This window comes from Lacerta agilis, chromosome 5 (assembly GCF_009819535.1).
Source record: "Lacerta agilis isolate rLacAgi1 chromosome 5, rLacAgi1.pri, whole genome shotgun sequence".
NCBI classification, from domain to species: domain Eukaryota; kingdom Metazoa; phylum Chordata; class Lepidosauria; order Squamata; family Lacertidae; genus Lacerta; species Lacerta agilis.
In genome coordinates this window covers 7837203-7851277 of record NC_046316.1, presented here as the reverse complement: position 1 = coordinate 7851277, position 14075 = coordinate 7837203, and the positions used below count along the sequence as shown (strand labels likewise).

At 47.0% G+C, this 14075-nt stretch overlaps 1 protein-coding gene across 4 annotated transcripts in view; it reads right to left on the bottom strand.

Moving 5' to 3' along the window:
- Positions 1 to 8801, bottom strand: part of FGFRL1 (fibroblast growth factor receptor like 1) — a 164466-nt gene extending 155665 nt beyond the window's left edge. Inside the window, exons 1-2 of one of the 4 annotated variants that reach the window (XM_033148390.1) lie at positions 8707 to 8801; positions 7381 to 7489 (exon numbers count right to left, since the gene is read on the bottom strand). In XM_033148390.1, the coding sequence (XP_033004281.1) occupies positions 7381 to 7441 (61 nt within the window). In that variant the 5' untranslated portion in view covers positions 7442 to 7489; positions 8707 to 8801. Of the gene's footprint in view, positions 1 to 7380; positions 7490 to 8080; positions 8125 to 8706 lie in introns of those variants that run through there. The other 3 variants (XM_033148387.1, XM_033148391.1, XM_033148389.1) reach the window with 3 other exon arrangements.
- Between the last annotated feature and the right edge of the window lie 5274 nt (positions 8802 to 14075).

Genomic DNA, 14075 nt, shown 5'->3' with positions numbered 1-14075 from the left:
CCGGGGCTCCTTGTAGCATCCCGAGAGCCCTTCCGCCACCCTGCGTTGCGCCGGGGAGAGCGGGGACAGTTCCCTGACATCCGGGAACAAAGACCTCCAGAATATGGAAGAAGAGTTACTGTATCTTCATAAAACATTCATTTTATAACAAAGAGGCTAATACTATACTAGAAGTGGTTTATGAAAGAGTCTTCAAAGCCCCACAAGAGATAAATAAATGCCTGTGACCTGAGGGGGTCAACAGATACACTACCAGATTAGAGCTGATGTGGATAATCACTTTTGTCAACTCTTCCAACGGAGCTCACAGTAGCATATGGGAGGTTATCCCATTTTACCCACACAACAAACCTGTCAGGTAGGTTAGATTAAGAGACAGTTACTGGGCCAAGGTCACCTGCAAGCTCCATCGCTGAGCGGGTATCAAAACCTAGGTTCTGTAGTTCCCCTGTTCCTTGCATAAAAGGATTTCATTTTATCACCAGGGAACAGGGATATTTTGGGCTTGCTCCATCTTTGTCCTTCATCTTCCTTGCTCAAGGGCTGACACTGTTTTATTTCTCCCAACATGTTCTAAGCCAGTGTGACATATTCAACTAAGCCATCCCATCACTGCCCCCCACCCTCCCTAAATCTTCTCCAAAGAGTTGGGCAAATCCCTAGAAACAGATTTAGGGGGTACAAAAGGGGAGGAAGAAGAAGAGTTTGGATTTAATATCCCGCTTTATCACTACCCGAAGGAGTCTCAAAGCAGCTAACAATCTCCTTTCTCTTCCTCCCCCACAACAAACACTCTGTGAGATGAGTGGGGCTGAGAGACTTCAGAGAGAAGTGTGACTAGCCCAAGGTCACCCAGCAGCTGCATGTGGAGGAGCGGGGAAGCGAACCCAGTTCACCAGATTACGAGTCCACCGCTCTTAACCACGACAACAATATTCCATTGTGGAAGCAGGAAATATTGCACTGATAGAACATTCACCTTGCGCCATGTTGGCATTATACCCATTACCTTGTCTTCAGGGGCACCGTTTTATTTTTGTTTGTTTGTTTAAACAATTTGTCTACCACTTAATCACGGTTGTCTCTAAGCAGTGTACAAGACTCAATACAATAAGACAAAAAAAACCTGAAATAAAGCTATAAAATCAGAGTTCGGTTAAAAAGCTTCCTGGAATAATAAGGTCTTCAGTGAACGCTGGTAGTTCAACCGAGAAGGGGACCTGTCTCGCTTCAACTAGAAGGGACTTCCACAAAATTGGGCCCACTCAACGCACGACTCCTGGAAGATCCGAGCCACGGGGAACCACTAACAGTGGCTCCCGCAAAGACCTCAGCAGCTGGGTTGCAATATATACTGTGCCAGAGGTATCCAGTTGGTAAGGGCCTTGTAAATTAACCCTGAACCCTGAACCTGGTCTGGTAGCATGTGGACAGGCAATGCAAGCTTTTGAGCCCCGGACTTATGTGCTGGCAATGGTCTGTCCCCATCAACAGTCGAGCCACAATGTTCTGCACCAGCTGGAGCCGTTGGACCAGGCCAAAGGGTAGCCCCACACAGACTGCACTGCAATAATCGACTCTTAAGGCTACTAATGAATCACTGTCTGCTATACTGCGGCAGAGCAATTCTCTTGCTGTTTCTGCACTGGTGCCCTCCCTCCTTCCCAGGACTAAAAGCAACAGTGAACTTTGCCTGACGAACCATCTATTTTCTTTTAGTTACACTTCAAAAGGATTTTACTTGCCATGCCAAAAATCGTGAATCGCTGCAATACAGATTAAGAATGAAGGTCTGAGTCCTTTCTTAATTCCAGTGACCCTTCTCACATAAGCACAGGCCACAATTGCAGTTTTTCACCGCAGCGGTCCAACAGTCTCACCTTTCGGCTACATTTAAACGATGAGATTCCTCATGAAAGGAAATGGGTCAGAAGGCTTTGAATGAATCCCCAAACACGGCAGGAAAAGTAATAGGAAAACCCAATCCAGGTCAAAAATAGGCCTTCAAAATTTACCATGATCCCCTGGAAAATGAAAGAAGTAAACTATTTGGGTATATTGGTATCCAATGTAGCAGTGAAGAAGTAAACTATTTGGGTATATTGGGTGGTATCCAATGTAGCACTCATTTGAAGTCTCTCAGTGGTATATTTGTTAAAATGGATTTTAATAATTGTGTGAAATTAACTATTAAGTGACCTGGAAGAGCTTAGCTTCTCATTCCCTAACCACTGGACATGCTGGCTTGGTCCAATAATATTTGGAGGGCACTACCGTGCACTGCTCTGGTTCGCCAGAAGGTGCTTAGTCATGCTGGCCACATGACCCGGAAGCTGTCTACGGACAAATGCCGGCTCCCTCGTTCTATAGAGCGAGATGAGTGCACAACCCCAGAGTCGTCTGCAACTGGACCTAACGGTCAGGGGTCCCTTTACCTTTTTTACATTGGCTCTTCCTGCTATAGACCATGAGAGGACCAAGAGACTGCCCTGTATTTTCACATTGCAGGGAGAATCCAAGAACTCCTGACTAAAGAGCAATCTACACATAGAACTATTCCAGCTGAAACAAAACACATGCTCCTTGATGTAAAAGTGAAACAGAAGGCAAACATTTTGATGTGAAATAAAACAATCTTTTTTTTCATATAACCAAAGGAAAACAGTTTCCACTAAGTTCTGAAACACTGGGATTCATTTGAAAGCAGACCATTTGAAGGGGAAGAAACTATGATTTTACAAGTCAATGCAGACTCGGGTTGGGTGCTACAAATTTATGGAGAAGGAGAAAGCTGCATTGATAACTCTCAAACTCAGTAAGTAAAAGGCGGTATTCAGAGTATTCCCCCAAACCAAGGCAAACTAAAAGGTCTTTGTGTGACTCTATCATGGACTTTACATACAATGTAAAAAAAAAACCTAAACCAGTCAAATATCAGATTCACTCGATTCATTTTTCTGGGAGTACCACAGACAAAGCTGATGTAGGCAGTAATAATATACCGTACATGCTTAAAAAGGTAAAGGTAAAGGGACCCCTGACCATTAGGTCCAGTTGTGTCCGACTCCGGGGTTGCGGGCACTCATCTCGCGTTAATGGCCGAGGGAGCCGGCGTACAGCTTCCGGGTCATGTGGCCAGCATGACTAAGCCGCTTCTGGTGAACCAGAGCAGCGCACAAAAACACTGTTTACCTTCCCGCTGGAGCAGTACCTATTTATCTACTTGCACTTTGACGTGCTTTCGAACTGCTAGGTGGGCAGGACCAGGGACCGAGCAACGGGAGCTCACCCCGTCGCGGGGATTCGAACCGCCGACCTTCTGATCAGCAAGCCCTAGGCTCTGTGGTTTAACCCACAGCGCCACCCGCGTCCCTAGGACATACACGCTTACCTAGGACTAAGTCTCAAAGTCAACAGGGTATGCACCTGAGAAGGCACAAACACACACACACACACAAATATGTTACAGTGATTGTTAATACACACAAAATGTTTGTTAATCTTATTTGCTGCCACAGTGTTCCAAACCACCTGTCCAAACCACCTGGGCAAAGGGCTTCATGGGCTGGTGAATGCTTCCTTCTTGGAGGGAGCCTTCCCAGAACCCCTTAAAGAGGCAGTTATCAAACCGCTTCTTTAAAAAAAAATCTTTGGACCCCACCACTATGGCCAATTATCGCCCAGTCTCAAATATTCCATTCCTGGGCAAGGTGATTGAGTGGGTGGTTGTGGAACAACTCCAGGCCAACCCAGAGGATGCAAGCTATTTGGACCCCTTCCAATCGGTTTTCAAGCCCCATCATGGGACTGAAACCACCTCAATTGCTCACTTGTGGGGTGCCTGAGTGCTCCGTCCTCTCTGTCCACCAATATGCAGGTGATGCCCAGCTCTACCTCTTGTTTAAATTGGGCCCAGTGAAAGTGGCGAACGTCCTGTGTGACTAGAGGATGGATGGCAGTTAACGGATTGAGGCTGAATCCCAACAAGACAGAAGTAGTTTTGGGGGAACAGGTGGCAGGCAGGTGTGAGGGACTCCCTGGTCCTGAATGGGGTAACTGTGCCACTAAAGGACCAGGTGCACAGCCTTGGGGTCATTTTGGACTCACATTTGTCCATGGAGAAGGAGGTTAATTCTGTGTCTAGAGTGGCTGTTTAGCAGCTCCATCTGGTACTCCACCTGAGACCTTACCTGCCTGCACACTGTCTAGCCAGAGTGGTCCATGTTCTAGTTATTTCCCGCTTGGACTACTGCAATGCACTCTACATTGGGTTACCTTTGAAGGTGACCCGGAAACTACAACTAATCCAGAATGCAGCTGCCAGACTGGTGACTGGGACTAGTTCTGAGTGCCATTCACAAAGACAGATGCCCAGTTTAATCTAAGCACATGCGATCACCTGACCATGGAAACACCACAGGATTGTTATCCCAGAATGACTCCTTGTGGTGTCAGCCCTCTGGGACATTTGGAGGCTCAGAGATGAAACAAATTCTTGGAGTCTCTTGCAGCACCTGTCCTATTATACTTCCAAATTTTCCAGCCCAATATAATCCGGTGTAGCCCGAAACTGATGCAAAAGCTTGCCCAGGGAATCTGGAATGCTTGTGTAATCCTTTCAGATTAGAGGAAAATAATGTACGTGATGTGAGAAGTACAGGATCCAGGAATTTTACAGCACGTTCAAATACACATGGAAAAGAATATCACATTCCCTTCATGCCATCATCTGGCAATACTCTTAATTTTACTTGAATCGACATTTCTGAGTTTAATTCTGTTTCATAAAGAGAAATCCCATTTTGTTTTTGAATCTGTATTTTGCAGCTCAGTGTGAATGATCAAAGTCCAAAAGGACTGTCAGACTGCACAAATCAAGTGCTGTGAGTCTAGTTCTACATCATTCTTCTTCCCAAAGCTTCATATCTGAACACTGCAGAATCCTGGATCTATTATTTATACGTAGATGCATCTCTATGCTGAGGCCACAAGGTACGTTACAGAGAACGCTCAAAAACTACAGGGCATAGAACCATAGAATTGTAGAGTTGGAAGGAACCACAAGGGTCATCTAGCCCAACCCCCTGCAATGCAGGATATCTCATTTACTCAGCTGTGTCTCCCATAATGCAACCATCTCTCTTCCAAAACAAGCCAGAGAGCTGCCACTCTCCATCCTCACTCTCAAATACATTTTACCCCAATCCCTCCTTTCGTCTCCATCCTTCCTACCCCTAATAGACAATTCCTGTTTATCAAACCCACGAATGGGCAGCTGCTGCAAATTTGTAAGTGACTCCGTTCTCCAGGCACCACTGCAGCGAGTGGGAATGCAGTTTGTCACTCAAACCAACCTATTAATGTATGGTCAAGTTGCATAATAAAGTTGACATTACTGTTTCTAGTAAGAGCTTCATAATTATGACACATACTTAAGACAGTGTGGCCTCTTAATGTCTTACCAACTGGGGAGCAAGAAATCTCATTTTCCTTACGTCTGGAAGTAGAGCAAATGTTTTACCACTCCATTATTAAAACCTGGCAGGGCCACAAATAACCAAACTGCCCTGCAAGGCTGCCAGTTAAATGTTCCTGTTCTAACCCACCCAGCTATTCCTCCTTAACACAAATTAACCATGTTACTTCACCCCGTACTGCACCCAAAACCTGAGTGGCTGAAATAGGAAACTCTTATATAACTGCAGTGAACACCCATGGGAGAAGGAACAACACCACAGGTACCCTTTAGAAACTGTGGCACTTTCTAGCAGAAAATGGTTCTCCATTCATTTTGAAATATACTACAGCTTCTTTTTTTTCAGACTGCAACAAAGCGGTGATCTTTAAGCCAGCCACTTTATCGCACTGACATACCGTGTTCCATCAACACTGCATCATGGTGCTGTAATTACAGCTTTTTCTTTTAAAAAATCACAAACCTATTCTTAGCAATCAAAAGTTCACAAATGTTCAGCATTTGTCTCAGGTATCACATTTCCTCTGTAGACAAAGTCCAAAAGAAAAGCCATTATGCTCTTAGTTGAATAAAATATCATTACTCGGGGAGACTTGAAGGCAAGTGCCACATTGCATTTTGAACACTCAGTTAAACAACTGGAAAAAAAGTACTTCAAATCAGTTTCACATTCAAAGTAAACACAACACCCTTATTGCCTGTAAGTCATTCTGGATCCTTCCTTGAGTTCTGCATGATATATTAATCTAAATGTATGACATCGTCTCAGTTCATTCCGTACTGTGACTTCATTCGGACCTTCAGGTCTTTCAAAGTCATATGCTATTTTCTTTTCATAAGGCCAGCAGCAGAAATGGTAGATATATGCTAGGGAATGAGCACAATAGAGGAAACACACATTAACTAAGTGTACACTAATTCTTGGGAGTAGGGCTTTGACAGGTTCATACCTGGTTCATCTACTTCCAAATTCACTGGCAGTGGTTCTCCAAAGTTCAGACAGTTTCCCTCCATCCCTGCCTTCGAGATGCTTCCATTAAGCTATGACTCTTCCCTATTTCCGCAGCTCACGGGTGCAGTCCAGAACTATCAACAGAGTTCTGGCACCCACCTTAAAATGGTACGAACCAGTGCTTGTACCCATCGTCAAAAGCACACTAAGTAAAATACCTAGCTAAGGTGGCTTTAACTGAACAGTGCTCTCAACAGGGCATTTTATGTGTCAAATGAGGAAAAAAACATGTTTTGGTTTACCAATATTCTTAGCGTCAACATGACTGCTCCAGCTCCCCTAACTGTTCCTCTGTTAAGTTCTGTTCTTTATAAGGAATTATACACTCTACTTCCTTGGTTATTGTTTTTCTTCAGCCTCCCTCTGGTAATGCAACCTGTTTAAGGGAATCTGATCACACACTGAAACCCCAGTGCTAAAATATGTGCTAGCTGTTGAGAACTGTCATTTGCCTGTCACTTGGGGGAACTTAATGGATTTGTTTGTTTAGTTTAGCGCTATTGGGAATACACAGAGCCCGGCTGGGAGAGATTACAGATGGGGAGAGGCTCTCCTGATCCACCGAGGAATGCAATTGTTTTCCTTTTACTCCAGACTGAAAACTGGAAGCCAACTGCGTATTTTCACACCTAAGAAATAACAGCAACTGGAAAGCCCCCCCAGAGCACACCTGCCTAGCAGGAAAGAAGGACCAAAAAGAGAGCACAATAGTTCCGTGAGATAGAACGCCCCATTTGCAAAAAGCAAGGAAGCTTTCTATGCAACAAGGAGCATTATATTATTAGAAGGTCTCTGGAAGGAATTCAAATGCACACAGAGAATGTATTCCAATGGGGCAAAAATACAGAGCATAAAAACCATTTGCAGACAGCCTGGGGCCCTCTCCACTTACCTCTCACAGAATCAGCAAACACAAGGACGCCCACAAAAAGCAGCACAAACTGAATTTCCATTTCAAAAGCTGTATTGTCTCTAGTTTCCAATTCGTTCTTCTTTCCAACCTGGAAATAGGAGAGCAGGGAAAGGGGGGGGGGGGAATCTGTAAATATCAAATACCAAACTCAAAACTTTATATCAGAATTAAAAAGAACGAAAGTGGTCGGTAGTAAAGATCAAATCGCGCTGCGGCAGTTTTAGAAACGCACAATCCATTAAACTGTATGTTGTTTTCCCCCCCAAAAAAAGAATTGCAATAATAATTAGCGCGGTCCTTAAAAAGTTGCCTTGCACTTCTTAAAAGAGAAGAGGGGTATCTGTAATAGAGAAAAGCTGTTTTTCTGCGTAACTGCTGATAGCGCAGCTTTGCATCCGATGGTCTTCAGCTTCTCTGAAGCTCAAAGCGCACCGATTTAAATCGTTTCGTTTCTTAAGTACTTCTCCAGCAGCACTCTTGTTCTGAAAGACCAACGCGCGCCCCATCCACGGCCGCGAATCCCGTTCGCTTCGCCTGCTCCAGCTCCCGCTTCTCCCAACACGCGCCGAATTCCTCCCCCTTGTAAACTCCCCGATTTAAACGTTCCCTGCCCTCGGGACACACAACAACACTCCGCGTCGAGCCTCCGACAAAGCAAATAATTACACGCTGCCATTACCTTACAAATTTGTAACGCCGGCGGTGCTGCGGGGCGTGCGGGGAGGGGGGTGGGTGCCGGGGGCAAAAGATACACGTGCGAACGCCGACAGAGTAAGGGGGCGCGCAGCATCCCCACGACAGTAAGCACGCGTGTCTTTGGCGAAGGCCGAGGGGGCCCCCAATTCCTGGCTGGCTCGCTGGCTTGATCGATTTAAAGTCTGCTCCAAATATGCTACCGGGGGGGGGGGGACCGACCAGCAAGCACAGCCTCGCCGCTCAGATGCCCGGCGGAGTCCGGACACTGTGCGATCCGCAACCGGCATCGCTGCGGACGGGCTGCCCCGCGATCCGCCCGGTAGCGGGCAGTTCCGACGGCGCCGCTCGCCCGGCCCGAGGAAGCGCCGTCTCTGCCGCCGCCCTCCCGGGAGGGATCCCGCTTTCCCCGCAGGCAGCGAGGGGGATTCAGCTTCTCCTAAGGAGGAGGCTGCCGCCGCCGCGCGCTTTCCCGACGGGAGCCGCCCGGGCGACGGGACCCCGGGGCTGGGCAGCCGCGAACCGGCGGACACCTGGGACGCCCGGGCTGCAACCGCCGCCTGCTTCCCTCCCTCCCCTGGCGGCGCGGGCTCCGGACGGACTCGTACCTGCCTGGCGATGGCCGGGTCTCCCTCACGCCTCGGGGCGCCTCGGCTGCCGCGCCGCTGGGCCGCCGGCGCGCGCTCCGCCTCCCGCTCGCCCCATGTGCCGGCGAAGCCGAGCCGCGACGCGAACCAGGCAAGCCGAGCGCGTCCCCTCAGCGGCGGACTTTGCGCGCACTTGTCGGCTGCTCTCCTCCTCACAAAGGAGCCGGGCGGACGGAGGCACCGGCTCGGGGCGCTCGGGCGGAGGGGGCTCCGGCTTCCTTGGCGGCGGCGGCGGCGGGGCTGGCTCTCCGGCTGCCGGTCCCTGAGAGCGAGCGAGCGAGCAAGCGAGGGTCGGAGGGAGCGATGCCGCCGCCGCCCGGGCTGCGTCCGCCTCAGGGTCCCGTCGCTGTGGGGTGGGCGGGGGGGGGGGCGCGAGGCGGGGCTTGACTTCCCCTGCAGGCTGCGCGATTCTGGGCAGCGGCGGCGGCGGCGGCCCCGCCCACCCCCAAACTTCGCACCAATCGCGCCGCCGCCCCGCCCCGCGCTTAACCCTTCGCGTGCCGCGCAGAGAGGACCCCTCGCCGGCCCCGCCCGGACGCCTGCCTGCCTGCCTTCGCGGCCGGGGAGATGAAGCGTCTTTTACCCGCGCGGCCCGGGAAGGAGCTTCTCCTCTTCCCGGCCCGCGGAGCTAGTGCTGCTGTTGCTGCGCAGAGGCGATGCCCCCCCCCCGCCCGGGAAGGAATCCCGCCCCCCGGGGCTGGCGACTCACCTGCGCAGAAGGTGCCCCTGGGCACCGTGTTGGCGATCAAGAACTTTCTCTTGGTCCAGGCTTCCTCCATCACTTCCGCGCCGTCCGGGCTTCTCCGTTGTCAGCTTCGCTTTGAGTACGGGGGCGGCGGGGGGAGGTTGGATTCGTCCCGGTACGTTTGCATTGTTGTACGCCCCCGCCCCCCAATAACTCTGCGTCTGCTGGAATGCAATCCTGGACGCCCCCCTAGGAGCTCCCCCATCCCATTTCCAGTCGGGGAGGAAGGCAACTGCGTGCCCCTCCGAGATCCTCAGCCTCACCCCCCCAGGACTGTGAGCCGCTCAGAGCCAACACAAGAAAAACAAAGGGGAGGGAAATTCGGTTTCTCAGCAACTCAAATATTGGTCTTACCTTTGCAAAAAGAAGCAGCAGCTTCGTTGCTCCTCCTGGGGCACAATCACATGCGCAGTGAAATAACACCGCGGTTTGTGCCGAAGGCGTTCTTGGTATCGGTTTTAATCTGCGTTCAAACTCTTAATAAGGCTAAGTAATTTGTGCTGGCAAATCACGAGCATCAACTGCAGAGCGGTAACTCGGGCCCAGCATGTTTTTCCCCCCTCAAACCATTTATCCTTTTCTCTGTGACACTTCTCACTCTTTGTATTTTCCTGAATGGCTTTGGATAGGAAAGTGGATTGCTATTGTCTGCCCCTTTTTCCCATGATCTTCAGGAATTCAGAGAAGATGTTATCATGCCCATTTAGTCTCTTTTCAGGACTTGATCGACCCTTTTCTATTTCATCCTCACAGAATTGACTGGCCATTTACCTTGGCTTCTGGCATGCAGACCATTCATTTATTAAGTTCCTTCTCCCACCTGATTCTAAAGTTTTAGCCCTCTATTATCTGCCCTTGCAACTTATCTCAAGAAGGGGGAGAATCGCTTGGGCAATGCTAAAATACGAAATACTTCTTGTGATAAAGGAATGAACAGACACAGGTTGCATTTCTCTTCTCGTACATTTCAAAAGGAATTTGAAATGGATGGCTGTCACTAGTGTGTGTCAGATCAAGTTATAAAGTAATCTCTATGTGTGGTGCCATATTCCTGATGGTTCCCCCCCCCCCCGTGCACTGTTTGAGGAGACTCTTTGAGGAATTGAACCAATGGTGCTATAACGCTCTCTGTGTTGTGTTTGCAAGCATCTTTTGGCCATGCTGTTTTCTGTGCAATGGAAAAATAAAACTCCTTCTAACCATGATTGTGGGACTTGGTTATGGAAACACTCCCGTGGGAATTAGCAATGCTAGATGCATATCACTAATGATAAGGAAACATGTTCCATAATATTCAAAGCCCATTTTGGCTGAAATTTCATCTCTGGTGTTCTGTGCATTTGGCATCGCTGGTCAAAAGAGACTACAACTCTCCCTGCTATACGACCAATAGGAAGAAAAGTAATTAGTAACACCGAAGAATTGATGCTTTTGAATTATGGTGCTGGAGGAGACTCTTGAGAGACCCATTTTGAATTTTGAATTATGGTGCTGGAGGAGACTCTTGAGAGTCCCATGGACTGCAAGAAGATCAAACCTATCCATTCTCAAAGAAATCAGCCCTGAGTGCTCACTAGAAGGACAGATCCTGAAGTTGAGGCTCCAGTACTTTGGCCACCTCATGAGAAGAGAAGACTCCCTAGAAAAGACCCTGATGTTGGGAAAGATGGAGGGCACAAGAAGGGGACGACAGAGGATGAGATGGTTGGACAGTGTTCTCGAAGCTACTAGCATGAGTTTGGCCAAACTGCGAGAGGCAGTGAAGGATAGGTGTGCCTGGCGTGCTCTGGTCCATGGGGTCACGAAGAGTCGGACACGACTGAACGACTGAACAACAACAACAACAATTAGTAACACAGAGGGCAACGGAACGGAGATGTTGTATTAAACCTTCAGATTCTAGCTATTCCTTTGAAGAACTCACTTGCTACCTTATGGCTGCCCCAATGTGCACCATCCAAAATAGGCACATAAAGCATAGCGCATGTAAACACATCCATTCAGAGCCTCAATAGGTCATAGTTAATCAACTGCTTTCCTAGCAGCCTTGGTTCAGTTTATGCTGAAAAGTCTGACTCCACCAAGGGCAACCCAGGAACCTGTTTCACTGCTAGGGAATATATGAAACACTGAATATGTACAGCGGCTTTTTCTGTCCAATTGTACAGCACAGACACACTTAGCCCCGGTCACCTCTACTGCTCCAGACTATTGACAATTCCAATTGCCAGAGTTCCTTGCCTCAGAGGACAGGTGCACCACAGAAGGCCTCCGATATATGTGCAGGCACATAGGTGACAGGTGGTTCTTCAGGTGCCCTGGTCCTAAGCCTTTAAAGGTCACAACCAGCACTTTGAATTGGGCTCAAAAATAGACAGAGCAACTGGTTTAGGAGTGGCATGCTGTCCAGTCCCAGTTAGGGGTTTAGCAGCATGCATTCTGAGCTAGTTGCAGTTTCCAAAGAGACTTCAAAGGCAGCACATCTAAAGAATCATTGAAAGGTCCAACCTCCTGCTGATGCAGGGAATCCACTGCTGCAGCGTTTCTGATAGGTGGTCATCCGGCCTCTGTTTAAAAAAATACCTGACAAATGTCAGTCCCTCGCCTTCCTGTTCCACTGTCAAACAACTTGTGCTAGGAAGTTTTTCCTAATCTGAGCCCATTGGTTCCGTTTCTACAGATTGTTGTTGTCAGTTGTATTCAACCAACTTTTACTCAAAGAAGACCAATTTAAATGACCAGCCATGGTCATTAATGTCAATGGCTCAACTCTGAGTGAATCATTCATTGAATAAAACCCAACCTTTTTCCAACTGCATTTGTTCTGCACTGGACATAGCGGTTTAGGTGAGGCCTGAGTAACTTGTGATCTGGACACCTGAGGTTTTTTTTAATGGAATTTTTAAAATTAAAGTTCCACAAAATATCAAACAAACATAGAGTTTCTTCCCTCGCCCCAAGAAAAGATTAGTTTATCAAAATTTGCCATAAGCTTATTTGCAAGTTTTGTGGATGCCTGTCATCGGAATCTTCATTTGAGTATCAACAAAATTGTCCGCATCAGTTGCACTGCTCAAAGCATGCACACCAATTTGAAATATTGCTTATTTCCTCAAATGCACTTTCCCAGAATGGCTGTGCAAGTTCACATAACCACCACATGCGGAATGTTGTACCAACTTCTCCAGCACATTGATAAGGATGCTTTGCCTATGTAGCTATATCTTAAAGGTGTCAAAGGCTGTCTATAATTTAACTTTATATATGGGTTGACACTGAACTTAAAGGATTTTATTTTTTTTGCCCATAAATTGTTCCAGGCAGCCTCTTCAATTTCAGTACCTAAGTCTGTTTCCTGTAATTGTTTGATGAGAACTGTCAAATAGCTCATTATTTTGTACAATATTGACAAAAAATTGCTGAATCCTCAGTTGTGTTCAAAAGTGAATTTTCAAAAGATGTCAATAGCAGGAGGGCTTTGTGACTTAACTGCGGAGTTTGAAATGAAGTGTATTACTTAGTGAATAATTAATCCATCTGGACACTATTCTGAATGTATCCTAGAATCGCATAACTTGTTTGTAAAAATCCCTCCACATCACATTGCTGACTCATGTTTCATTGATGGTGTCACCAGTATATGCAAATGTCTGGCTCATCTAAGACTTTATTGAACCTTTATTCTCATTAATGATGGAACTCACAGGTGGGTAATGTTTTTATATTTATTTATTTATTTCTTGTTTGTAAAGGGAATCTTTGTATGGGTTAATACTGTATTACAGGCAACCTCCAGCCCTCCAGATGTTTTGAGACTACAGTTCCCATCATCCCTGACCACTGGTCCTGTTAGCTAGAGATGATGGGAATTGTAGTTCCAAAACATCTGGAGGGCCGGAGTTTGCCTATGCCTGCTGTATTATCTGAACCCAAAGAATACTCATTGATGATTCCTCATAATCCGGGGGGACGACGACGACAAGTGGGGAACTGCAGCTTTCTGTCCTGTGCCCATTATTCAATGTGTTTATAAATGACTTGGATGAAGGAATTAAGGGGATGCTAATCAAATCAGCAGTATCTGGCAATCTGGGCAGCTTAAGTCATATTGTGTAATACAAAAAAGATACCCCTGTGTTGCAAACTACAAGCAGGATATGAAAAAAAGGCAACACGTGGACCAAATAATGTAGGGCAAAATGTTCCTTTATAATGTCAAATAATATGCAGCGAAATTTCCCTGTTGATCTGACAATAAAATTTATCATCTGATAATAATCTGGTTGCCTCCAATATATAATGTTGGGTATCCTGTATAACTATACCTCCCCCTTTTATCGGCAGGTTTTATAACTATGTCCCGATCCTGCGCTAAACTTCTCAGACTCTCACTTTGAATTCTGGACAAATTGTCTCTAGCTCTAGGACCCTTTTTCTCCAACTTCTCAAGATCTCGTAGTACCAACTGATGAAATAAAGTTTTTTTCTGAATATTATTTTGGACTCTTGTTGATGCTGAGCATTATCCATTATATGATCCTTTATATGATTGATTAGATGTATATATTCTGCTTTGTTATTCTTTATAG